This window comes from Sorex fumeus, unplaced genomic scaffold, assembly GCF_029834395.1.
Source record: "Sorex fumeus unplaced genomic scaffold, SorFum_2.1 ptg000098l, whole genome shotgun sequence".
Taxonomy (NCBI): Eukaryota; Metazoa; Chordata; class Mammalia; order Eulipotyphla; family Soricidae; genus Sorex; species Sorex fumeus.
Window position 1 is genome coordinate 85,527,994 of NW_026606155.1, and position 27,958 is coordinate 85,555,951.

At 42.9% G+C, this 27,958-nt stretch overlaps 1 protein-coding gene across 1 annotated transcript; it reads right to left on the reverse strand.

Moving 5' to 3' along the window:
• Positions 1–27,059, reverse strand: EXD1 (exonuclease 3'-5' domain containing 1). The gene is made up of 11 exons (XM_056134158.1): positions 26,845–27,059; positions 20,865–20,933; positions 19,408–19,459; positions 18,967–19,091; positions 15,896–15,954; positions 14,717–14,803; positions 11,800–11,904; positions 11,643–11,723; positions 5,992–6,135; positions 4,550–4,741; positions 1–1,052 (listed from the first exon to the last, which is right to left on the reverse strand). The coding sequence occupies exons 1-11, from the start codon at positions 26,975–26,977 to the stop codon at positions 390–392; spliced, it is 1,710 nt and encodes a 569-aa protein (XP_055990133.1). The 5' UTR covers positions 26,978–27,059; the 3' UTR covers positions 1–389.
• Between the last annotated feature and the right edge of the window lie 899 nt (positions 27,060–27,958).

A 27,958-nucleotide genomic window follows, 5' to 3' on the forward strand; every position in this document is an offset into this window, starting at 1 on the left:
GCTTGTTATTTTTTAAAACTTGTGATTTAGAGTTGTACTAACCCCCTTCAAACTGAAAAAGAAAACCCCACATTTTAACTAAAATGTTAAAATATAGATTCTTGCAAACACTAAACAAGACTTTTCCTTTTGAAATTCTCTAAACCCAATTTATGAGAAATAATTCACTCTGGCCACTGGGAACATTTTTGCACGGTGACATAATCAGAAAACTTACTTCTTCTTTAACTTCTTAATTCCCATTCCAATCGAATTCCAAGAATATAGCAATAAGCAGCAAGTAGATGCAATTTCCCCGGAAGCCTGTGGCTGATGGAGAACTAATCTGGAAGGCCACAAAGGCCGGGAAATGGGCCACCTCTGAGACCTCAAGAACAGGCAGCAGATCTCTAGGGAAGATTTGGAGGAGGCATCCAGGAATCTGTCTTCTCCAGGGCCGGACAGGGAGGAAGTGTGGAAAGCAAAGCTTCTCTGAAAGGAGGGAAGGTGTCCTTTGGAGACCCTCTAATTTCCGGAGGAAGGGGAAAAGTCCTGGACACATCTTGCTTGGTGCATTTTACATTTTCTTTGTTTTCTGCCATCAGTAACTGTTCTATCTCCTGTTTTAAAGATAAATTTGTCTGAAATTCATGCTTGGATATCTTTAGGTATTCTTCTTGGGGCAGACTTGGATCCTCCAGCCCCTCAGACTCAGGAGGAGTGAGTTTATTACTGGCCTCCTCCCTGGAGTCTCCCTTTAGGGGAGGTGGCGGCTGCGGCTCTGCTGGAGGCAGCTTACTCTTAGATGCTCCTGTCAGCAAACCGACATCCTCGACATCCTCGGGAGACGTAAAACTTGGAGCTTTGTCTAACAAGGAGTTTTTACAGAGCAAGAAGCCCCTCACTCTTTCCTCTTTCCCCAAGGTCTCTGTCACTGCTTTCTTTGGGTGTAGCACAGTCCTTATTAAGAGTCCTTGTGCATCCACCTCATATTCTTGGGCAGCTCTCTCTCTGCGCTGCTTCTGGAAGTCCTTGAGCTGAAGTAATTCCTCTGGAAGCTCCATACATGTAGGCTATAAAGGAAGGAAGGAGAAAGGAGAAACAAGGTAGGAAGGAAGAAGAGGAAGGGAGGGGGCAAGGAGGAGAAAGAAGAAGATGAAGAGATTATTATATGAACCCAAGATTACTATATGAACACAGATGTACAACAATTAAAATTCTGAATATGCTTTTTATATTCCCAGCTACTATGCTTACCCAGTTTGGGCAATGGAGAGTCTTTATATGTGTTCTTATAGCACCCTCTGGTGTCTTCAACTACAGTAGTAGAAGTTTTGAGTAATTTAAGTACTTCAAATCCACAGTGTGTGTGTGTGTGTGTGTGTGTGTGTGTGTATGTGTGTGTGTGTGTGTGTGTGTGTGTGTGTGTATTACTCAGTGGAAAGTAAGAAGTTTTGAGTAATTTAAGTACTTTGAATCCACAGTGGTGTGTGTGTGTGTGTGTGTGTGTGTGTGTGTGTGTGCGTGTATTACTCAGTGGAAAGTAAGTTTCTCAGCTCAGCATCAAGGATCACTCTTGATGGTGCTGGGGAGACAAAATTTACCATTTCATTGGTTAATAGTATTCAGAGTTGAAGTAGTGGTCATAATCACTATTTTATATATTATTCTTGATATTAATGGGGATGTTTTCAGTGTTTTCTTTTCTTTTTCTTTGGGGGGGGTCACACCCGGTGATGCACAGGAATTACTTCTGGTGGTGCTCAGGGGACTATATGGGATGCTGGGAATCAAACCCGGGTCGGCCGCGTGCAAGGCAAACACCCTACCCATTGTGCTATCACTCCAGCCCCAATCTTGCTTCTTAAGGCAATGCTTTGTCACTTTTTTGTTATTGTTATATCAAGTATATGTATGTCCCAACTTAGTAATGCATGTAGAATACTATCAAATGCTTTCATTTATGAGACAATCATAAGCCTTAGCTCTACTACAATGGAAAATTAAATCATAATAAAAATTCAGTGACACATTAAAAATAAAAATATAGTTCATTTAAGAGGATTTCATACCAACGATGCTAGTATTTCATACCAAATTACTTATTTTGGGGAGTGGAGGGATACTTGGAGATGCTCAGGGCTTACTCCTGGCTCAGTGCTGAGGGATGATTCCTGATAGTGCTCAGTAAACCATAAGTGGTTCCAGGGATCAAATCAGATTGGCTCACTTTCCAGGTAAGTATCTTCTCTCTGTACTATCTTTCTATAGCTCCCAATATTCTTAAATAAGAATGACTTGCCCTGGAAGCTTATGAAAGAATGGTGTGAGTTATAAGGGGTTCCCTTCTACTTTTGAAAACACAAATATAAAGTCCTATTAAAGAATAGAATTCCATTCCCCCAAAAGAATGGTTTACGGCAACTGCCTACTTTTTTGTTTGTTTGCTTTTGGGCCACATTCAATGGTGCTCAGGGATTACTCCTGGCTTTGTGCTCAGGGATCACTCCTGGCAGAGCTCAGGGGACGACATGGGGTGTCAGGAATTGAACCTAGTCATCTGTGTGCAAAGGAAGTGTACACTCTACTATCTTTCTGGCTCCCAGTCCTAAATACTTTTAATGTAAAGGGCCAAATGTTAAATATTTCAGCCTTGTGGTATCAATAATATCTGATACATAGTTTTATATGTATCAGATAATATTAAATATTTCAGCCTTGTGTGTATCAATAATATCTGATACATACTTTTCTTCTTTTACTTTCTGTTCTATTTTAAAAATTCTTTAAAATTGTGAAAATTATTCTTAGCTTATAATTTGTTAACATGGCCGACCCGAGTTCGATTCCTCCGCCCCTCTCGGAGAGCCCGGCAAGCTACCGAGAGTATTCGATCTGCCAGACACAGTAACAACAAAGTCTCCAATGGAGACGTTACTGGGCCCGCTCGAGCAAATCGACGATCAACGGGAGGGCCTTTACCTTTTACCTTTATAATTTGTTAAAAAATAGACTATACAGGGGATAAAGAGATAGTACAGTGGTAAAGTGCCTACCTTGTATGGGGCCAGTCTGGACTCAATACCCAATATCCCATATGTTGGATCTTGATGTCCAACATCCCGACTTTGGGAGTGAGGACCACCAGGAACCAGGAGTAAGCCCTGAGCATCTCCAAGTATTTATTATTAGTATATTAATAATCTAATTTAAATTATTATACCAATGATCTGGGCTGGAGTGATAGCACAAAGAGTAGGGTGTTTGCCTTGCACGCAGCCAACCCGGATTCTATTCCTTCGCCCCTCTCAGAGAGTCCGGCAAGCTACCGAGAGTATCTCACCCACATGGCAAAGCCTGGCAAGCTACCTGTGACGTATTCGATATGCCAAAAACAGTAACAATAAGTCTCACAATTTGTTGTGAGACATTACTGGTGCCCGCTCGAGCAAATCAATGAACAACGGGAGGACAGTGCTACAGTGCTACCAATGCTGAAAGTAGACTATAGACCAAACATGATTGCCACTCATTGCCTCTTTTGCAAACCACAACACCCAAAAGGAGAGAGACAACAGAGGGGAATGCCCTGCCACAGAGTCAGGGTGGGATGGGGGTTGGGGGGTGGGAGGGATACTGGGATCCGTGGTGGTGGGAAATGGGCATTGGTGGAGGGATGGGTATTTGATCATTGTATAACTGAAACCCAAGCACAAAAATTTGTAAGTCTACAACTGTACCTCATGGTGTCTCACTAATAAAAATTAAAAAAAAAAAACAGTGAGTGCAGAGGGGATGGAGCGACAGCACAGCGGGTAGGGCATTTTCCTTGCACACAGTCAACCCAGGTTCGATTCCCAGCATCCCATATGGTCCCCTGAGCACCGCCAGGAGTAATTCCTGAGTGCATAAGCCAGGAGTAACCCCTGTGTATTGCCGGTGTAACCCAAAAAGCAGAAAAAAAATAGTGAGTGCAGAGCCAGGAGTAACCCCTGAGCACCACAGGTATGGCCCCCAAAACATCAAATAAAAAAAAAAAGTAGGCTGGAGTGATAATGCACCGGGTAAGGTGCTGTCCTTGCAAGTGAACAATCTGGGTAGGATCACCAGCACCACATACAGTTCCCCAAGCTCACCAGGAATGATCCCTGAGCACAGAACCCTGAGCACTGGTGGCTTTGACCTCCCAAAAAACAAAAGCTGTGGTGGCTGGGAATGTGGCTCAGAGGTAGAGCACCAACCTTGCATGTATGAGGCCCTGGGATGGATTTCTAGAACCAATACAAAAAAAAACCTCAAAGAACCAGGTTGTGGGCAAGGTTCTAGCTATTAATTCTGTTCTACTATGTTCTTGTATGGTGTTGGCTTTAGAAAGCAACTAACAAAATCCGAAATTCACCCATTCTTTGACAGAAACATTCTTGAAAACATAAATCAATATTGTGAAAAAGGGCATATGGAGATGGAGTGAAACTTTAACTTATTCATCACCAAGTTGGTGCAATCTGCAGTCATGAATGTGGGGCTTCACTGAGAGGCAGAAGCCAACCCTGGACCCACCACTGCCTACCTCTGTGACCCCGAGGCGTTCGGCGGGGCCTTCGCGGTAGGTGTTCAGGTAGCCGTCCACCAGGGTGGTCAGGTCGGACATCATTGCATCCAGGAGCACCAGGCGAAGGGGAAGCAGGTAGGTAGCTTCCAGGGCCAAAATTTTCAGCAATGAAGGTGAAAGAGGTCGTGTGAACCACACCTCAGGATTTTCCTAGACAGCAAAATAATGGTATAGGAGGCAGAATGTTAAAGAAGGTAGGTAACTTCAAATCCTGCTTAAGTTAAAAGACTATTTTTGTTAATATCTTTCTTTTTTTTTTAATTTTGGCAACACCTGGCAACGCTCAGGAGTTACTCCTGGCTCTGCACCCAGGAATTACTCATGATGGTAGTTGAGTAACCACATGGGATGCTGGGGATTGAACCAATAAGTCATTGGCTGGCATGAAAGGCAAGCGCTCTAATTACTGTATTATCCCTCCTGCCCTTCTGTTATTGTCATTTTCATCCACGGTAAGTTTAACCCTAGAAGACTTAGCCTTCTGAGAATACAACACACACACACACAAACCAAAGACACTCTGTGTGGTTACTGAGTGGGTGTATATAATACAGGAAGAGGAGAGAAAAGGAAGGAGGGGAAATGGGAGAGTGGCAGAGAAACAAAGACAGAGAAGGACAGGGAGGGAGACAGAGAGAGCAAGACAGAGAAGCACAGGGAGACAGAGAGGAACTGAGATACAGAGATTAATATTTCTCATTAAAAACGAAGGCAGGTCCCAGAAAATTGTTCTGTGGCATACAGCCTTTATTTATCTGGCAAGTGCAAAGTCGTGAGCTCAATCCCCAGAGCTGCCACATGCTCGGGGTGATCAGGGCCGTACTAGGGTTTGTGGTGCCCAGTGAGAGGGTCTGAAAAGTGGCTTTGTGGCTTGAAGCACTTGCCCAACCAGTTTCCTCAGCCAGGGGGGGAAATCTGGAGGCAAAAGACTTGTCTACATGGCCAAAACTGTAACCATATGGTCCTGATGTAAGCGAACCCATCGGGAAATGAGTGAAATAAGCCTTCACGCATGAAAAATAATTGGGGATGATTTTTATTCTACAGCTTGAATCATATGTCCCAACTAAATCTCCCCTTCTTTCACTAGAAGATTTATTTTGGTGTCTTTTTTGTTGCTTCTTTTTTTGGTGCTGGAATCAAATCCAGAGCTTCACACATGAGGCGCATAAAATCTAACACTGAACTACATCCCACCCACACCGTCAGAGCACTTTTTAATTGATAACCAACCCAATCTGGAGCCTGGATTTAAGCAATGAATCTATAAACAAACTGTTCCCATTGGAAATAAGTCAGATTTTGGAAATACTCATATACTTACATGGGCAGTTGTTTCTTGATATAAAGCCTGGTGACTTGAAAAACAAGCGTCACATATGCTATCCACTAATACTCACCTGAATCAGATTTTGTCTTTCTTCCAGGAAGGAGAGATATTTAGGGGCTACTTTAAGGTGTCTGATTAAGCTCTCCTGCAAGGTACTGATGCAATTTGGGAGAAAGCCACCTGTTTCCATGGAAAATTGAAGGACATCTGCGACCTGTGGCATTAACAAAAACCAAACAAGTCAGTCTGAAGAATATAGAGAACTAGCTCATGGCAAAAATGAGTAAAAAAAAAAAAAGTATACTTAGTCTATTTTGATAGGGGCACCTCAGTAATGCTCAAGGGCTTGGAAGGCCATTCCCAGTGCTGCTTAGCCTGGCAGAGCCCACTGTTTTGGTGCTCACGCCTGATTCTGCCCAGGCCCAGCAATACTGGGGCTACCCAGAACACACTCAGTGGTACTATGGGTGATATGTGGCAACAGGGATCAAATTTAGGGTTCTACACATGCAGGGCATGTGTTATACCACTCTCTGAGCCATCTCCCCAGCCAATTACATAAATATATTTAGAGAAATGTCTATCATTTATCCCAAGAACCCTCATGATGCAGAATTTCCATCAAGGAAACTTAAGTTGGGAGGCTGGAGAGATGGTACAGCGGGTAGGGTGCTTGACTTACACGCAGCCGACCTGAGTTCGATCTGACATCCCATATGTTGCTCTGAGCACCATTAGGAGTGATTTCTGAGTGTAGAGCCAGGAGTAAGCCCTCAGGACCACTGGGTGTGGCGCAGAAACAAAACAAAACAAAACAAAAGAATCATGTGTCGGGGGGGGGGAAAAGGAAGCTGGGATGGAGAAAGGAGCACTAAATAAAGGATGGTTGGAAGGATCGCTCAGGATAATAGATGCATATTGAAAGTAGACTATGGACCAAACATGATGGCTGCTTGTTTCCTATACTGCAAACCATAACACCCCCCCCAAAAAAAAAAAACAAAGAGAGTAAGAAGGATTATGTTTGCTACAGAGGCAGGAGGTGGGAAGGGGTGGGGGTGGGGGGAGGAATATTGGAAAAATTGGGGTTGGAGAATGGGCACTGGTGAAGGGATGGGTACTTGAACATTGTTTGAAAGCAATCATGAAAGTCTGTAAGTCTGTAAATGTATCTCATGATGATTCATTAAAATAAAAAAATAAAATAAAAAAGAAAAGAAAACTTAAGTTGGGGCTCAAGGATGTGGTTTCTTAGTACAACACCCATCTTGCAAAAAAAGAGGCTGTGAATTTGATCCCCAACAGTGCCCCACATTTCCAAGAGTAATCCTGGTGACACTGCCACCAAGAGCCACACAATGTGCCACTATCCAGGCCACCACATGAAAGGTTAATGGTTCAATCTCTAGTTATGAAAAAAACAACAACAAAAAAGAGGCTGCTGGGGTGGGGAGTAGCTCTGCAGAGCACACACCTGTGTTTGATCACGGGGTCCACAGGAAAAAGGGGCAGGAAGAAAGAAAAAGGGGAAAAGGAAGGGAAAAAAGAGAAAATTTTAATGTTCAAATTTTGAAAGATTAGAGAAATGGCAAAAGATCACCAACTTTAATATATCTTATACAGTTTTCCACTTTCTAAATTTGCCTACTTTATGACTGGCTATTATTCTTTGTGCCTTTTGAAAGTAGGAAAAGAATAAAATTCAACAATCTGGATTAATAGTAACTCCAGCAAAGTCTTGGAAAAACTTTGGAAAAATACAATAAAGACTGGATTATCTGTGTGCAGTAGGCTGAACAAAGGCCCCCAGAGACACCTGTGTCCTAACCCCGGAACCCCGTTATATGTAAATACACTTGTACTGGTGATTAAGTGGAGCATTCTGAGCTAGGCGAGGACAGCCAGGGGCCCCTTGGAGGGCAGCGGGTTGAGTTTCCCTCCCCGCCCTGATGAGGGCTCCGGCAGCCGAAGACCTCCAGAACCAGCCACCACCATGCTGAGACCTCTCTCCACACGCATGAAGGTACTGGCAGAGGAACAAAGGCATGCGGGTCCTGGGGCTGAGATCTCCAAGCCTGCTCGGATCGGGGCTGAGCATCCTCCACCCAGATCCTCCATATTCCAGTAGGCAGGTGTCACACCCACCAACTGGCCCCCTGGCCCCATGTAATCCCATCAATGGCCAAGACCTAGCGACTATAAAACCCAGCTCCTGGAAGCGTGCAGCCGCAAATGCGGCCGCGAGACATCCTATTATCTCATTCTTACTTTGGACAAACTGGCAGGCTACTGTATGTAAACTGCCCACACGGCAGAGTGTGGCAAACTCCCCGTGGTGTACCAAATATGCCAAATACCAGTAACAATGATGGGTCTCATTCTCCTAACCCTGAAAGAGCCTTGAATATGGCACTTTTTAAAAAATCTCAGGGCTAGGATGAAGGAGACGTTACTGGGGCCCGCTCGAGGCAATCAATGAACAATAGGATGGTCATGATCGTCGTGATCCTGAGCTAGGAAGATTAATTTGAAAGATCTGGCTGGACCCTAAATGTAATCACAAGCAGTTTTACTGTGTCTGGTGTTGGGGTTAGCAGGGGTTGAAGCAGGGCTTCCCACCTCTGAGATGTGCCCCTGAACCACATCACAAATGCTCCTCTATGAGGGAGCAGAGGAGGGTTTTACTGTGACCAGAAGGCGACGCGGGTAGGAGAGCAGAGATGGGAGTGGGGCACTCTGAAAAGAGAAGCTGCAAGAGAAGTCAGGCCCCAGCAGCTGAAAAGTCTCCTTCTAGTCTCTGGGAGAAACCAGCCCTGTTGTCACTGACCAACCTAATGAGAAGAGTAAGAGTATAAATCTGTGTTTTTTTAAGGCACTCCATTTGTATTGGTTTATTACAATAGCAATAGTGGGAGGAGGCATGGGGGAGACTAATACAATTTGTTAAAAGTAAAGTAAAATTCAAAGTTCCTGGGGTTTTCACTATGGAGAGATAAAAGGAATAGTATGGGAGGATATGCTAATGGCTTCGTTAGACAATATAACTGGGGTCTAATCAAGAATCCTTCAGGGCACAACAAGCCACTCTTCTAACACCCTGAACTCTCAAAGACACCTGTGTCATGAAAGAGCCTGAAAGATGTACAGAGGAACTAGGACATGTGAACAAGAAAAGTGGCACAAAGCTCATTATAAGCTGATACCTAAAGAGCAATGTGGGAAATAATCTGAGAGTATTCCTAGAATCCCTCAGCAAAGCCACATTAAAAAATAGGAATCAGGAGCCAGAGCAGTAGCAGAGTGGTACTTACACACAGTCAACCTATCTTTGATCCCCAGCACACAGTTCGATCCCCAGCACACAGTCGACCTATGTTCGATCACCAGCACCCAGCACCCAGCACCAAGCACCCTGGTCCACCAGGAGTGATCCCTAAGCTCAGAGCCAGGAGCAAGCCCTGAGCACTGCTGGGTGTGGCCCCCAAACAAAACAAACAAACAAACAAACAAACATCACAAAAGTTAAACACAGAACCCTCCAGGCATGCTGAGAAAGTTTATGGCATGCTCAGTGACTGCCGGAACAGGAGTAGTGGCCATGCTCAGAGTTGAGAGGCCACTGGAACTGCTAACAGGCCCCATGGGGGTTGGGGAAAGAGGAAGTGGAGAGCCAAAAGACTCGGCCTTACCCTTTCAAACTCTACCCTCACAAAACCTGAGCTAGAGGCAACAACTTGGCTAGGTCAGGGGATCACAGCAGGTGCAGCAGGTAAACATCAGCAGCCTCAGCAGGGAGCCTGCAGGGAGCACTCATCTATGGGCAGCATCCCACAGGCAAGTTCTGCCCTTCCAAGCTAACAGGATTGGGTGAGCCCTGCCTGCCTGGGCTGAAATGAAAGCAGCCCCAATCTGAAACAGGCTGAGGAAGAATGCCATTTTTTTTCTTTTTGGGTCACACCTGGCAATGCACAGGGGTCACTCCTGGCTCATGCTCTCAGGAATTACTCCTGGCGGTGCCCAGGGGGCCATATGGGATGCTGGGAATCGAACCTGAGTCGGCCACGTGCAAGGCAAACGCCCTACCCACTGTGCTATCACTCCAGGCCCTGAGGAAGAATGCCTGAAGCGAGCAGCAGAAAATCACTGTCTGCTTTTTATTTGAACAACTGAACACCGGGCAAGAGTTCAGGCTTGTCTGAACTTGGGGTTAAACTAATGGATGATTCCAGGCAAAGTGAGCCTGACAAACAGCCAAGCCAGGCAAGTACAAATTCTCTGGGCTGCTAGGAGTTTACAGCTCCACTTAGACACTCCTGGCCACAAATCCCTGTTTGCAACCCAAATTCACGGGAGAGTGACACCAAAGCCATAGTTCAGCAAACTCTGGGCTGTAGAATGGTAGAATGTCTGTCCATTCTTAGGGATCCATACCTAAGACTTATGCGGCTGAAGCTTGTTAACTGCAGAGCACTAGAGCAGGTCATCACAAACAATAAACTCAACACCAGTTTCTGGGTAGATGAGGAAACTGTCACCCAGGCCTGCAGAAACTCAGACTCTTAGCCCTTGCACTGCTCCAAACATAATGAAGAAGCAGAGGATTTGGTTTGCATTAGCGAAGAAAGATAAAAGTTCAGAAAGAAGCCCTACGCACAGAACAGCTCTCTCTCATGTCCCTGATGAAGACTTCAAAGTCTTCATGAGAAAGTCAATGGGAAGGATGATCAATACATCAATTGAGGACAATGGCAGTTACTTCCCACAAGAAAAGACAAAGTATGAAAGTATGAGAAAATTTCAATCAGAAGTCAATGGACTGAAGAACTGGAATAAAGACAGACTCACAGACGAATGGAATAGAATTAAAGTCCAGAGATAGACTCTCAGATATTGGGACAGTTCATTCATTCGTGGGAGCTAGGTATTAGGTAAAGCAAAGAAGGCCTCTTTAACAAATGGTTACTGTAAAAAAACTGGTCAGACGGGAGGAAGGAAATGGGACTCCTATCTCAAACCACTCACAAAGTAAATTAAAAATGGATATTAGAAGCAAATTCACTAAATATATCAAGAAGAACATAGATGACTAGAAAAACCTAAAGAAAAACCTAACGAAGACTAGTTGTTTCACTGTTCTCATGGCTAACCCAGAAAGCCAGATCATCTTTAATAGCTACTATAGTTTAGAGTAGGCTCGTTTCTTTAGGCTTCTATAGGTAAGAGGCAAATGACTTCAGCTATTTGGGGGACAAGAATAAGATTTTTGGGCATATCAACAGCAACCTGCATCCTTAAACTAGATGTCAAACTAGCCACTAGCTTTACCGAACATGTACATGTATCATATGTGTACCTCAACCATAACATGCTACTGTTCCTCTTACACTAAGTGTCATATCAGCCTTCTAAATATACCTGTGGTTCAGCAGCAGCCTGAGCACTGGCAACTGAAAACCACTGCTATCAAGTATGGTTCTTTTCATGTGACAAAGTCCAGAGCTGAATTGGGAGGGGGGGACTGGGGGAGGTTCAGACTAGTAAATAGTTTTTCTGAACAGCTTTCATGGTTCACAAAGTGTACTCCCATTTTACAAAAATCTTACTAGCAAAATGGGCAGAATTTGAGAACCCCCAAAGGAAAGATTTCAATCACTCATAAGATGAAGCGTGTTTTCTACAGCTCCAGGTACCCTGATTCAAATCCAGTTTTCTTCCATGTACCTGTGTGTCAAAAACATTATTCAGCAAAATTCCATACTGATGAGAGAGGCAATCGGAAAGCCAACGGCAGTCATGTATAACCTAAATCAGAAGATAAACACAGTGTTAGAACACAGTTGTAGATCTTATTAATAGAGGAATAAGCTCACACACTCACCTTTAGAATTCTTTTATCTTCTAATACCATCTGAAGTCCATTGTTGAAAGCACGACTTCCCAAAAGGAAAATGTCAAATAAGTAAACCCGGCTATTGGTGGCCACCTGTGAAAGACCATAGAGACAAGCGTGGTAGAGGAGGAGGAGGATTAAGCTCAAAAGGGTCCTCAGGATCAAAGAGGATGTGCTAAAACCTTTAAATTGCTGACATTTAAAGTAGGCAATAAAAGATGTCTCTGTATTCCACGCCAGGCAGTCTCATCCAGGGCAACCCAGAGTCAGGCGGGGAGTTCCCCCATCTGTCCCAAGAGAGCCCAGGCAGCTGAAAACCTCCAGAACTCAATCACTGCCATGCTCTTGGCTGACTTCCACAGACTCAGACGAGCTTCACCCATGAGCGAATCTCCTGAAAAACCTAGGTATGCGGGACTTGTGATCAAAATCTCCAGGCTCGCACGGAGTCAGGAATGGGCAACATTTCCCCCAACTCTCTGTGCTTCCTGCCTGGCAGTCATACCCACAAACTGCCTCTGGCATTATATGAGATCATTAATGGCCATGACCCAGAGACTCACATAAACCTCTCTGAAGAGTGCAACATGCTTCAGAGATGCCTCCGGACCCCAAAGTCTAGTAAAAAAAAAAATCAATTAACCTCAGCTGTACTGTATCACCATATTTAAAATTTTGGAATTATTGGAGTGCATGGTGGCATTTATGGCTGCGTGACATCTCATACTCTACAACACTGATGTACCAATACAAGTACCAAGATCAATGGCTCCTGAGTGAAATACAACAATCTTCACACACTTCCCTTTAAGGAAACTTTTTGTATCATTTTCAGTGGATTATTCATAATAAGCAATACAAAATAAATTATTTAGGTCCTTTTTTGGGCTGGAGAGATAGCACAGTGGGTAGGGCATTTTGCACGTGGCCGACTCGGGTTTGATTCCTCTGTTCCTCTTGGAGAGCCCGGCAAGCTACCGAGGTATCCTGCCTGCATGGCAGAGCCTGGCAAGCTACCCATGGCGTATTTGATATGCCAAAAATAGTAACAAGTCTCACAATGGAGATGCTACTGGTGCCCAGGTCCTGATTTGGGGGCAGGCTCAGGCTCTGGAGGCTTTGGAGGTTGGGGTAAAAACATTCATGGTGGTAGAATTGGTGTTGGAATATTAAATGTAATAAATTATTGTGAACAAATTCATAAATATTAAAATTTAAAATTAAATTGAAATAAATAAATAAAGAAGGCAATAAGAGGCTGGAACAATGGTCCAGTGGGTAGGGCGCTTATGTTACACACAGCCAACCCAGGTTTGATCCTCGGCACCTGATATGGTTCCCTGAGCCTGCCAGGAGTGATCCATGAGCATCACCAGATGTAACCCAGAAAACAAAAATATAAAATAGTAGGCAATCATTCATAGGGCAAGCATACTGGAATTGATCTAAATCTTCAAAAAAGACTGTCAGTGTGGTTCTCAAACAAGAGCATAAAGCCAAGCTGGTAATTTGGTCCTTCACTTTCTCATGTTTCCAAGTTTCATGCTATTTTTCCACTCTCACAACAGCATTCTGATTCTTCAGGAATTACAGGCTTAGAGGGACTAAAAGGCATTTCAGTGCTGATAACAGGAAATGCTATCTCTGAGTTCCATCATATGCCTGATTGTGTGAGGTATTACATAAAATTACTGGTAAGATCCCTACCATCTAGCAGTTTAAAGGGACAACAAATAACACAGGCACAAATGTGAAGAGGGAAACCCTGCTTTTTTAGATTTCTTTGATATTTATTATTATTTTTTGAAATGTACTTATCTTCCCTCTTCCTTTCTCTCTGTTGATGCTTTGATGACCTGGATCACACACACACACAGAGTTGTGCTATTTGCTTTGGGCCACACACAGAGTCGCAGTGCTTACTGGGCTGCTGTACTCCTTTAGTTGGAGTGCTTGCACACATGCTCACCAGGAGTTGCATTTCTTAGCCATGCTCTTGAGGGGTGGCAAGGCCACACCCTTTAGCTGAGATTCTAGCATATATCTGGCTGCAGAGTGATTGAAAATAATTTGCACAAACAGTGGCACTGTCAGTCACAAACAACAGAGCCATGGGGGCTGAGCTTAACACCTGGCATCTCTTAGAGCGACTCTATAAGGAGGCAGCTCTTTTTTTTTTTTGCTTTTTGGGTCACACCCGGTGATGCTCAGGGGTTACTCCTGGCTCTGCACTCAGGAATTACTCCTGGCAGTACTCAGGGGACCATATGGGATGCTGGGACTCGAACCCGGGTAGACCGCATGCAAGGCAAATGCCCTACCTGCTGTGCTATCACTCCAGTCCCAAGAAGGCAGCTCTTTCCCTTTGGAAAATTAAAAAAATCTTCTAAGAAAGGGAAAGCCAATCAAACAAGTTTTAAGATCGACACTGTGGTGAGGGGATTTAAAGAAAATTAAAGTAAATCTATGAGGGAAACTACAAAGCTTTTAATACCAAAAGCTTTTTTTTCAAAAATCACCCTATAGGGGCTGGAGCAATAGTGCAGCGGATAGGGCATTTGCCTTGCACGTAGTCGACCTGGGTTCAATTCCCAGCATCCCATATGGTCACCTGAGCACCACCAGGAGTGGTTCCTGAGTGTAGAGCCAGGAGCAATCCCTGTACAATGCCAGGTGTGACCCAAAAAGCAAAAAAAAACAAAAACAAAAAAACCATAACAAAACAAAACAAAAAATACCCTATAGCAGTTGGAGAGTACGGTGGACAGGGCAGGAAAGGCAAGTTTTGCATGCAGCACTCCATAGGGTACCTCAAGCTCTTCCAGGAGTGATCATTGAGCACAGAGACAGAAGAAACAGCATTGCCAGGTGTGGCCCAAGAACCAAAACCAAAACCATCCTTTACCTGAAGCCAACAGAGTTTCCCATGCCGACACACACTGGCTCCTTCAGCTGCCACGCTCAGGACACTCTGCTTCTTAATGTGGAGCATCTGGTGAGAAAAGAAAGAAAGAAAATCTTTGGGGATAAATGTAATTATAACCTCATGAATAGAACAAGTAAAATGGCTAGCAAAAAAAGCAAAGTGATATATATATATATATATATATATATATATATATACACACACACACACACCCCATACATATATATGTGTATATGTGGGGTTGGGTGGGAAGTGGGGGCATACTCGGCCATGCTCAGGGCTTATCCTAGGTCTATGCTCAGGAATGACCTCTGGTGGTGCTCAGGGAACCATATATGGTGCCAGGAATTGATCTGAATTTGGCTGCACCAAGGCAAATATCTCTCCAATCCACATATGTTTTAAACTTACAAAATATGACTAATGCAAAACTTTAGAGTTGGCGTCATATAACACTGAACACCATTTTTTTTTCTTTCCTGCAGTGCAGGGGATTGAACCCAGGACCTCACATATGCAAAAAATAATAAAAGTGCTCAGCCACACTAAATACCTCTGATTCTCTGTTCAGTTTACACAAAATTATTTCCTACATAAAAAATAAATCATTCCTATCCCAAACACTAATGAGCACTGAAAACCCAGACAGTTTTTGTGACCAGTGATGCTGCGGTGAAAGACTTCCTGTCTTCATGACTGGGGTCCTCACGCACAGAACAGTGTCCCCACACAGGGCACATCACCGTGTCTGAAAGGTATTCACAATGCTGAGTCTCTCAGTACCCATAGCTCAAAATGACAAGCAGGGGACTGAAGTGATACTACAGGCGGTAGAGTGCTTGCCTGGCATGCAGCTAACCCGGGTCCGATCCCCAGCATCCCATATGGTCCCCTGGGTACCTCAAGAGTGATTCCTGAATGCAGAGCCAGAAGTAACCCCTGAGCAATGCTGGATGTGGCCCAAACAACAACAGAAAGAATTACAAGCAAGGCCTCAACAGTTCCTTAGAACCTTAGGTTTATTTGAAATTACTCGGGACTGAAGTAGCTGTTACTCAGGAACACCATGCTGGTCCTATAGGTGTTAACTGAGATCTAGGAGACACGATTATGATATCCATAGAGAAGTAATACTGAGAAGGATGGAGGCCTACTTACTGCGGCACCAAACTTTTGTTGGAACTGATCGATGACTGTGTAGGTTACCTCTTCTTCCTCTATCAGAGAAAGATGGCATTAGCTGTATTCCTCTCCCATGTGAGTAGAATCACTCTCCCAATACTCTAGTCACACCCATAAACTCCTGCTCTGCTGCAATGCAAGTGTCCGATGCCATTTCATCACCTTCTCATCAGACCTGCTCACAGGGAGCACTATGAGCACCGGTGTGTCAAACGAGTGTAAACAACAGAGCCCCCGGATCATTTTATTAGATGACATATTCCTTTCCTGTGATAATTCAGTAAAATGTCCCTCTTTTGGGTCATGAAAGAAAGGAAACTTGAACTTTTGAAAGCATGTTCTAATGAAAGAAAGGAGAATTTGGACTGGGAAGATGCCCAAAGAACTAGAATACAGGCTTTGCATGTGGGCATCCTGGGTTCACTCCCCAGCCCGATTTGAACCCCCTGACACTGGTAGGACTATTCCCCCATCAAAACCGAAACAGTTTGGGGCTGGAGCAATAGCACAGCAGGTAGGGTGTTTGCCTTGCGCGCAGCCGACCTAGGTTCGATTCCCAGCATCCCATATGATCCTCCTGAGCACTGCCAGGAGTAATTCCTGAGTGCATGAACCAGGAGTAACTCCTGTGCGTCGCTGGGTGTGACTCAAAAAGCAAAAAAAAAAAAAAACAAAAAAAAAAAACCCCGAAACAGTTTAAAATAGGACTTGTAGAGGATAAAGAGACAGTACAGCAGGTAGGATGTTGCCTGCACACACTCACCCGACCAGGATTTGGTCCCCAGCACCCCATATGGTCCCATAATTCCCATCAGGACTTATCCCTGAGTCCAGATCCAGGAGTAAGTCCTGAGCACAGCTGGGTATGGTTCAAAAACAAGCAAACAGAAAATTAAATTTAATTTTAAAAAAGAAATTTTTTCTTAGACATCACATCAAGAGCACAATCTATAAAAGAAAAAAATGGATAAAATTTTCTCAGCAAAATTGGAAATGTCTGCTCTTAAAGAGAAAAATCACAAAGCAGGGCAAGGATATAGCTTGATGTTGGAGCACAAGTCTTGCAAGGGTTTGGAAGGAAAGAAGGAAGGGAAGGAGGGAAGGAGGGAAGGAGGGAGGGAGGAAGGCAAAAAGGAGGGATGGAGGGAGACCCAGAGGGAAGGAAGGAAGGAAGGAAGGAAGGAAGGAAGGAAGGAAGGAAGGAAGGAAGGGAGGGAGGGAGGGAGGGAGGGAGGGAGGGAGGGAGGGAGGGAGGGAGCAAACCACAGACTTTGAGAAAATATATGGAGCTGGAGAGATACTACAGTGGGTAGGGCCCTTGCCTTGCATATTGCCAACACGGTCTGCCAAGAACAGCCAGGAGTAATTCCTGAGCACAGAGCCTGGAGTAAGCCCTGAGTACTGCCAGATATTAGCTGGAGTGATAGTATTGTGGGTAGGGTGCTAGCCTTATACACAGCTCACCCAGGTTCAATTCCTGACATCCCATATGGACCCCCAAGAACCATCAAGAGTAATTTCTGAGCGGAGAGCCAGGAGTAACCCCTGAGCATCACTGGATGTGGCCCCAAAACAATAACAAGAACAAAAAATAATTCTATAAGAAAAAAATATAATATTTCACCAAATATATTCAGATATGACTAAATACATGGGTGAGGATCCTTAATACCCTAAGCCATTAGGAAAAGGATAAAACCAAACACCATTCCACAGGCTTCTCTTCTCACTTCAGAGTACAAGCTGAAGTTTCTTCAACTATCTACAAATACCTCAATCCACTCACCCTGTTTTCTCTCCTACAACACTTTTCTCCTTGCTCCAGCTATACTGATTTCCTGCTGGTCCTTAAAGATTCTGCAAATCTCAAATCTCTATCTTTGTATATTTTTTAAAAAAATTTAATCCACTGTGAGATAGTTACAAAATTGTTCATGATTGGGTTTCAGTCATATAGTGTTCTGACATCCATTCCTCCACAGTGTACATTTGCCACCACAAATGTCCCCAGTTTCCCTCCTGCTTATTCCCTCCTCCTCCCATTCTGCCTCTATGGCAGACACTTTCTCTCTCCCTCTCATTTGTTCTCTTGTTCTTTCTCCCTCCCTTCTGGGCATTATGGCTTGCAATACCAATACCAAAAGGGTATCATGTGTATCCCTTTACCTCCTTTCAGCACTCAGTTCTTGTCCAGAGTGATCACTTGCGACTATCACTGTCCTAGTGAGGGCCTTTGCATTTCCTCTTTCCCTAAAGAAACATTTCTTCTACAAATCTGCAGGCCTCAATCCCTTTATTCCATACAGCCTTCACCGAGAGCTTTCTGTTTCAGTAATGCTTGTACTGGATACCAACCATCTCTCCACATACTTCTCTTTTATTCTTTTTCTCTTATCATTTATCACTAGAATACTATCTACTGTATTCATGTACCTATTTTCTTTTGGCCTGGCGATACCCAGGGGTTGCTCTTGGCTCTGCACTCAAGTATTGCTCCTGGCGGTGCTCGGGGATCATATGGGAAGCTGGGGATTGAACCTGGATGGTCATGTGCAAGGCAAATGCCTTACTCACTGCACTATTACTCCAGCCCTATTCTCATGTATCTTCTTTAGCATCCGTTTCCTGCACAAAAGCTCAATGAGTATAGAGATGCCACACGTCTATGTTTCCAATGTCAGGTATATAGTGCACACATGGATATGAAATAAACAAATACATTATATATTTTTAAATCCAAAGCCTTGGGGCAATGGTCTAAGAACTGGCAATAGGACTTAACTCAGGATTATATCAACTCTGAAGCTACAAGAAAGAAAACTAAGAGAACTCAGAGCCTTGGCGTGGAGTCTGAGTTTTGGTGGGGGGGCGGGAGGAACCCAGTGGTTCTCAAGGGCTACTCTTGGCTCTTGCTCAAGGCTCACTCCAAGAGGTGCTCAGGGGTGGTGCCAGGGATCTAACCAAGACAAGCACCATTCCCCCTGTCCCTCCCCAACCCCAGGCCTGACTCTCTTTCCAGCAAGAAAATCCAGGCCGCCAGTACTCACCAGATGGACTATATTTAAGATCATTCAGTAGAGATGTGATAGGTTTCTCTGGGGCAGGAGAAGCAGACTGACAAACATTTTGGTCATTTTTCACTTTCTCGATCCTGGTTTTTTCTGTCTTTAAACTATGTGTACAAAACAAGATTTGTGTAAATTTGTTCTTTGCAGCTATTGCAATACATAAAATTTGCCATATCAATACCAAAGGCTCTGGTTTTCCAATTTAACAAAGGACCCACAGACCCACTGCTGAGACTGATTTAACGGTACCATCTGAAGAAGGAAGATTTTTTTCTATCTCTATCCATCTATCCCTCCCCATTTTTAACACCTCCAGTTATTTTAGAAATTATGAAGCTAGTGAATTAGAGTAAAAGCTCTTTGCCCTAATAATGTGGACATCGGGGCAATATCACAGTGGAAAAACTTATTCCATCATACCTGACAGAAGATGCCTTTTCTCTCACTTGTTCCTCTTCATCTAGTAACTCCACTGTAAAATAATCACATGGCTTCCAATAGTTTTAAGTCTTTAAAGCAACTATCCATCTCTTCCTCTTCCCCACATCCACCCATAGTTTGACTATGTACCTCAAACAGTAATTGGAAATGAAAAACTAGTCCAAAGAGGCCTACATTAGTTCATTATAAATAGAATTAAAAAAAAAAAAAAGACTCTCCAGGGTTCATGGTTTACATATTGGAAGCTGAAACTGCATGGTCCCTCAAGTACCACAAGGAGTAACTCCTGAGCACAGAGCTGGGAGTAGCCACTGTGCACTATCAAGTATGGCCCCAAACCAAAATCAAACAGATTACCCAGAGAACGGAAGATACCTAATATTGTATTTGCTTGTAACATTGGGAAGGGGGGGACACGGCACACCTGGCAGTGTTCAGGGCTTACTCCTGGCTCTATGTTCAGGAATCACCCCTGGCACTGCTCAGGGAACTAAAGAGCACTGTAGCACTGTCCTGTTGTTCATCGATTTGCTCGAGCGAGTACCATAACATCTCACACCAAATTGTGAGACTTGTTGTTACTGTTTTTGGCATATCGAGTACGTCACAGGTAGCTTGCCAGGCTCTGCTGTGCGGGCAAGATACTCTCGGTAGCTTGCCAGGCTCTCCGAGAGGGGCAAAGGAATCGAACTCGGGTTGGCCATGTTGACTATGTGCAAGGCAAAACGCCTTACCCGCTACGTGCACAAATTAACCATGTGCAAGGCAAGTGCCTTACCCACAGTACTCTGTCCACAGCCCCTACACGCAACAGTCTTGGTAATTGAGCAAGACAAGGACTCTCCATGTGTTCCCTTTTTCCTTTTTGTTCTGGGGTCATTCAGATTCTAGGTAAATCTTTTTATTTTCTTTGATTTCCTTCCCTCATACTATGTACTGTTTGGAGTCTTCTCTTACATCAGTTGCAGCTACATCCCTTCCAATTGCATGAGCTGGTGCATGAATAGTTTAGTGACTTGAAAAGTTCAACTGGAAATCACAAAGGAAATTTGGCCAAACATTCCACAGCGATTCTGAATCTATTTGCTTTTACTCTAACAGTATAGAAAAATGTATTACTGATTCTTAGATATACATTTTATTGTATGAAAGAAAGGATTTGGGGTGATACCCTGCGTGTTCTGGGGTCATCCTGAAGGAGCTTGGGGGACCATAGGCCAGGCCATGTGCAAGAGTAAGCACATTAACCCCTGTACTATCTCTTAGCCTCTGAGGAAGATACTTAAAATAAATAAAACTCAGACAAATTCCATATTTTTTAAATAAATGCCATATTAAAGGCAAGATGACATCTAGTTTTATTTCAAATATTGGAATAATGCAGAGCTGCAAGTTGATTACTACAACCACCAGCAATCAGGGATGTCAGCACTTACCATTTACAATCTCATGCCCAAAAAACATCTTCACTCCTGGGACACTTCGACCAGTCTCCACATTCTTCACTGTTACAGAGAATAATTCATTTGGTTAATAAAAAGTAGCATTCCCTAAAAGAGAATGTGATGTGTCTCAAAAGTGACCAAAATCTGGGTTTTATAAAAATTCACAAATTGTTTTTGTCAAGGACTGAAGAGTCAATAAATTATGAAATAGTAGCAATAAAACAAGTAATACAAAGACTAAGCACACTCCAGAACGGTCTGAGCAAACTGAAAGAGCAGTAAACACCGAATTTAAACATCTTCCTGCAGTGACATAAAGCCCTTGAGGCTAAGAATTATTTATTTCAACTGATTTTAACTCTGTCTAACTCTAGAATAACAAAAACCAGAATTGAATTAGATTACATCTAGAGCATGTACCACTTCAAGACATGTTACATGCTTTAAAAAATGTCAATTATCAGGGACAACAATACAACTCAAGGCCCAAATATGGAGATATTTTGTGGGTTGGTAAAGGAGTTAGGGAAAGTTATATGTCATATCTACAATACGGGACCATTTTTTTCTAGCTGGAAGTGCTCAAGAAGCTGTTGATTTCAAATCTCTCCATAACCCAAAACAGTCCTCACTATTTCGCCAAATATATTTTTACCGAGCTTGGTGATCAATAACTGCCTATTTGTCCAATATAAGCACTTTGCATTCTAATCTTACTAGACCTCTGTGTGTCCTTTGTGAATACAGTTCTCTCTCTCCTTTGACTTTCAAGGCATTCTTCATGCTTCTTCTCTTGTTAATTACTTTGAGCTAGTAGAAACACCCATCAAGACAGTCACCAAGCTAATTTTTTTTGCCTACATCTACTTCTCTAGTAATATCATGTAATAGACATTTCATTGTCTCCAAAAGGTTCAACAGAGATTAAATAACTTGCCCATGGTCATAATACTAATGAGAGTCAGGATCGAGGGTGCAGAGAGATTGCACAGTGGGTAGGGCACTTGCCTTGCATGCAGCCAACCCAGGTTTGATCCCTAGGACCACATATGGTTTCCCAAGCATTGCCAGGAGTAATTCCTGAGTGCAGAGCCCATGAGCATCACCAGGTATGGCTTTAAAAACACAAATAAATCAACAGTATTAAAACTGAGACTTCAGTAATTCGAATACTCATTCTTGTAACCACTACGATCATTGCTTCCCTGATTTGTCCCTCCTGTCTCCTTAACTACCTCTCCACCTCTGCTTGTTCCCATACACCGAAAGTCCCTGAGGAACATTATTTTGTTCTTTTTCCTTTTTTTTGATTGATCACCCTGCTTCCTAGTTGTCCTGATAATCATTTTTTCCTGACTCCAAACCTACATTTTCAACTAAGAGTCGATAAGATCTTCTAGTTGAAATTATCTTCTCCTGCTAAGATGAACCAATAAGTAATCTCTTCTTCCCATTTCTACTCATTAGTAAGAGTATTCTACACCTGCTCTTCTAAGTCATAAATGTAGGCATAATTTCCCATGTCTCTATAATTATGAGCATGTTTATTCCATCTCCAAAGCATTTCTAGATTCTGCCCTTATGTCTCCTAACTTGTGACTCTGAGCTCCAACTGCCATAATCTTTCCTTCGTCTCCATCATTATTCCTCTGAAGTTCCTTGTATATTTTCCCTACCACTAGTTTCTCCCTCCTTTAGTCCTTCCTTCACAATAGGACACACCATGAAGTAACTCTCTGCTTTGTCCAAAAAGCACATATAATTTGTGGACAAGTGTAAAAGATGTCAACCTTTTTTTGTAAAAATTTTTAAACTGTTAAAGTAGAATCACTTTCTGCCTGGAAACAAAATTAATATATACATTAACATTAAAAAAAAAAACCAACCAAGAGTATCTCGCCAGCACGGGAAAGCCTGGCAAGCTACCCGTGAAGTATTCATATTCATATTCACAGTAACAACAAGTCTCACAATGGAGATGTTACTGGGCCCGCTCGAGCAAATCGATGAACAACGGGAGGACAGTGGACAGTGCTACAGTGCTACCACTGCTTACTATATTTTAATTATTAGTAAAACTGAAATGCACAGCCAGAGAGTTAGTTGCCAGGAGTGATTCCTATTCCTGAGCCAGGAGTAAGCCCTGAGTACAGCTGGGTTTGGCACAAAAACTAAAACAAAAAGGCACAAGCCTTTTTTTTTTAAATTTTTATTAGTGAAACACCATGAGGTACAGTTGTAGACTTACAAATTTTTGTGCTTGGGTTTCAATTATACAATGATCAAATACCAATCCCTCTACCAGAAGGCACAAGTCTTTTAAAAACGTATTCGGACAGGCCAGAGGATAGCACAGCCACTAGGGCACTTATCTTGAATGAGGCAGACATGGATTTGATCCCCAACTCCATATTAAGGTTCCTCAAGCATTGCCTGAGCACAGAGCAAGGAGTAAGCCCTGAGCACTGCTGGATATGATTAAAAACCAAAAAAATAAAAAGCAAAAAAAAACCTATTTGGAAATGTGCATCAAAAACATAATAGTCATAGTCATAATTTTTACTCAGTAATTTTACTTCAAGCATTATTCCTAAGAAAGTAACTTAAAAGTGCAATTATAAAATTCTACTTTATAATTATATTTTATAATAATTTATAATCACAAAATATAATTACCATTTCTAAGTCTTTAACTTTAAAATGTTTGCCTATTAAATTGGAGTTTTAAATAGCAAAAAAAATTGTTTTATTTTATTTTTTGCTTTTTGGGTCACACCTGATGACGCACAGGGGTTACTCCTGGCTCTACATTCAGGAATTACTCCTAGCAGTGCTCAGAGGACCATATGGGATGCTGGGAATTGAACCTGGGTCAGCTGCGTGCAAGCCTACTGTGCTATCGCTCCAGCCCCAATTTGTTGTATTTTAAAACTGTATAGATGCCATAAATGTCATAAAATGTGCAATTAAAAACTAGAGAAAATGATACCAACATATCCTATCTAGAGTGAATGCTTTGTCAAACAAGTATGTGGCATTTACTTGTCTATCTCGTCTAGTTAGTACCCTCAAGTCACACTAGCCGTGTGCTATCTCCCCTGCCAAGAGCAGGGGCTCCACTAGACCCCAGGACGCCTCTTTATAGAAGACTGCTTCAGTTAGAAAAAGCATTCACACGCACACATTCCACCCACCCCTGCCATTTTCCCCTCTTCCTCCTGTCTGTATCTCCTTCAGCCATCATATGACAGTGGGTTTTTTAAGCCCCATGTAATGATGGAAGCCCACCTTATTTTATTTGTTTTTGTTTTGTTGTTTTGGGGTCAAACCCAGGGGTGCTCAGGAGTTACTCCTGGCGCAGCACTCAGGAATTACTCCTGGCAGTGCTTAGGGAATTGTATGGTGTGCTGGGAATCAAATCTGGCTTGGCCACGTGCAAGGCAAATGCCCTAACCACTATACTATCACTACAGTTCCAGCACACCTTCCTTGATTGGAGAAGACCAACTTCTCACTTGACGAAGTCAATGGAAGCAAACTGGTTTCAATAACTGAGCAAGGATCCTAACAGAGTATGAACATTTTCCAGCATCTTACTTGAGTATGCCTATTTAAAATTCTTTTAGATGGTTCCTCACTGCTTCCAGAAATACCCAAACACTATGCTATGTAAGGTACTTCTGATCTGTCTCATGCTTATTTCTGCAGTGTAATCTCTCAGCACATCCTTATAGGGACATGTACTTTAGTTTTTGGAATATACCAAGTTTTGATGTCTCTGCATTTTGTATGTGGGGCTATTTTTCTACCCCCGTGAAAGAGGGGTTGTGCCCATGCCAAGCAGTTCTCAAGTAGTAGTTGCTACTTTTTCATAAAACCATCATTCTCTAAAGGTGGTTCTCTTTAGCACAAGTATTACATGGAAACCAGATAGAAATGCAAATTCCCAGGCCTCATCTCAGAATTTAAGAATCTGAAATCTGGGAGCAGAGACCATCAAGCTGCTTTTACAACCCTTTAAAGTGTTTCTGATGTACAGATAAAGGTTCGAGAACCAGTGGTTGAAAGCAACCTCCTCCACTTTTCTCATACAATTAATTTTGACTCACCCATATGCAGTCTGCCCTCAGTTCCACCTGTGGGAAATCTCCCCACTCTCCTGACCCTCCCACTCCTAGCTCTTCAGTAGCTGAAGCTCTCTATTTCCAGAGCATCTTGTGCATGCCCCTATGAGAGATGGTACACACTGTTTCATGTCTTCCTCCTATTACTGAGCACCTTGCCTTGGACACAAGGCCATCAATAAATGATTACCCTGTTCCTGGGATTTCAGATTCTTAACAATAACATTACAAAAGCCTGGTACTGTCCTACAAAAACTATTTGAATTCATATTATTAACTAAAACCACTAATCTCGAAAATGTCATTTATACATGTTTTAATTGTGAATATGAAATTTGTTGTGCTAGGAAAACAAGTACCTTAGCAACTACCCTGGCAAGTTCTAGTTGAATAAAAATGACACATTGGCATTTCCAGGTTGGTGGGCAGATGTATAAGCCAGGAGAAGAGCACACTCTGACAAGGCATGGAAGTTCCCCAGAGGTATCCTTCCCATAAACTCTGCCCTATCCAGTTCTTCCATTATGCTGTTCTTGAATCATACCCTTGACAACACACTGGATTTGTAGTGGGAAGGTGCCAAGGTTGACCCATGACTGTGAGGATCACAGATGATTTCTCAGGTGGTACAGCCAGAGAATAAAGCTTGTTTTTCCTGGCATCTTTTGAGCTTCAGTAGCTGACTTCTAAACATCTTTTCATTTTCTGAGCCACATCTGACAGTGTTCAGGTGCTACTCCTGACTCTGAGCTCTGGATTTAGTCTGGTGATGCTCAGGGGACCATGTGATGTGAAAGATTGAACCCAGGTCTCCTGCATGCAAAGCATGCTCTCTCGCCCTCTATACCCCTGGATTTTTTTTTACATGAGAAAAAAAACTTTATTATTTTTGTGAATATCTGTTGAAGTAAAAAAGTAATTCTATCTAATAGAATGGTTAATTTAATTTCAAGACATATATAAAAAAAACAATTTTTAAAAATTGACCAATTATGGGGTCAGAGAAATAGCACAGTGAGTTGCCTTGCATGTAGCCAACCCAGGTTCCATCTCTGGCATCTCACCTGGTCTCCCAAGTCCACCAGGAGTGATTCCTGAATGCAGAGCCAGGAGTAACACTGAGCATTGTCAGGTGTGCCCCCTCCCGAAAAGAAGAGATAAGAGAAGTGAAAACGGACCAATTAAAAACTCTACATAAGGGGCTAAACTAATAGTACAGCAGGTAGGGTATTTTGTTTTGCACACGGCTAACTTGGGCTCCATCCCTGGCATCCTATGGTTGCCCAAGCACCACCAGGAGTAACTCCTGAGTGCAGAGCCAGGAGTAACCCCTGAACATCGCTGGGTATGACACTAAAAGCCAAACAAAACAAAACAAAAAATAACAACAACAATAACAATAACCTAACACCAGACAAAAAAAACCTCTATATAAAAATTTCTGCTATCATACCAATAACAGTATAGAAGTAGGACTGGGAAGATAATATGCTAGACAGGAAATGCATGCTCTGCATGGAGGCAGACCCTGGGTTCCATCCCTAAGCACCAGCAGGAGTGGATCCTGAGCACTGAGCTGGGAGGTATCCTCAAACAGTGCAAGCTATGGCCCCCAAACAAACAAACAAACAAACAAAAAAAAAACAACAAAGAAGAGAAGTAGGAACTAACCTAATATACATTCATGGTTCTCTGTCAGGGAAAGTAACATGCTAACCTTCCTACCACCATTTCCTAAAATAGGAAAAATGTCTTCCTCTCAGTTGCTAAAGAAGCCCAGAGCCACAGCCAAACCCAGCCACAGCCAAACCCACAGTAAAAGGTAGAAGAGTATGAGAAATAGAGACCTTTTTTCAGGACAATGATCCTGTTAGGGTCCACATGCTGGAGCACCCCTTCAAAGATGCCGCAAACCAATGTAAGTTTCACCCTTCTCCATAAAATCTGGTTGAGGAAATGGTAGTCACTACTGGGATCCATTCTGTTTGATTCCAAAAAGCAGTCTTCAATAATCTTCAAGTATCCAAACACATGAAATCAAAAGAAATCTATGTTTTTAGAAATATCTTTTATCTTCCCCTCCTCCATAACCTGGAAGAGATAAAAAAATAAAATAAAATATGAGAGCAATTCCATTTTGGTCATCTTTTTAAGATGATAATAAGAAAAATACCAGTACAAACTAATTGGAGGAGGGGGGCTGAAGGGTGGGAGGTCATACCCAGCTGTGCTCAGGGGTCACTCCTGGTGGTGGTCTAGGGACTACGCACAGTGACAAGGGCTGACCTGGTGTTGGCCACATGCAAAGTAAGAGTTTTTGACTCTGAATATGTCTCCAGTCCTCAAGTCTAATTTAATAATGCAGTAAACAGAAAACCATGACTTTAGGCAAGTAAATAGGCTTGGCTTTCCTGTCTCTGAACTTTCCCTAGGGAAATGGAATAAGCAGAACATTCACTGGCTGTGTGTGGGGGCCAGCTTGCTTGTAAGTTACTCCTGGCTGGATGCTTGAGAGTTGCTCCCAGCAGTGCTGAAGGACCCTGGCTCAGACACAAGCTCCTGCGTGCAAAGCATGAACTGCAGCCCTTTGAATCATCAACTTGGCTCTTTTAGGGCCTTTTTAATGACAGAAAACAATCTCTGTGTGTGTCTGTGTGCGTGTGTGTGTAGCAAAAACAGCTTTTATTGAAAGAATTTTGCTTAGAGAAATGTAAGAGAAGACAAAGAAGGACTGGAGCGATAGCACAGCGGGTAGGGTGTTTGCCTTGGGCGTGGCCAACCAGGTTTGATTCCCAGCATCTGTAGTCCCCTGAGCACCGCCAGGAGTAATTTCTGAGTGCAGAGCCAGGAGTAATCTCTGTGCATTGCTGGGTGTGACCCAAAAAGTGAAAAAAAAAGAAAAAGAGAATATTTGTTTAAGAGAGAAAATAGGCTTCTCCAGAATGGAAAAAGCAGAGTATG

Coding starts and splice junctions, on each gene's coding strand:
- EXD1 (XM_056134158.1), bottom strand. CDS start 26,977: ATGGATCCCAGTAGTGACTACCATTTCCTCAACCAGATTTTATGGAGA. Junction 19,092..19,407: donor GAAAAGGCATCTTCTGTCAG/GTATGATGGAAT, acceptor TTGTACACATAG/TTTAAAGACAGAAAAAACCA. Junction 11,905..14,716: donor GGAAACTCTGTTGGCTTCAG/GTAAAGGATGGT, acceptor GGTCTTTCACAG/GTGGCCACCAATAGCCGGGT.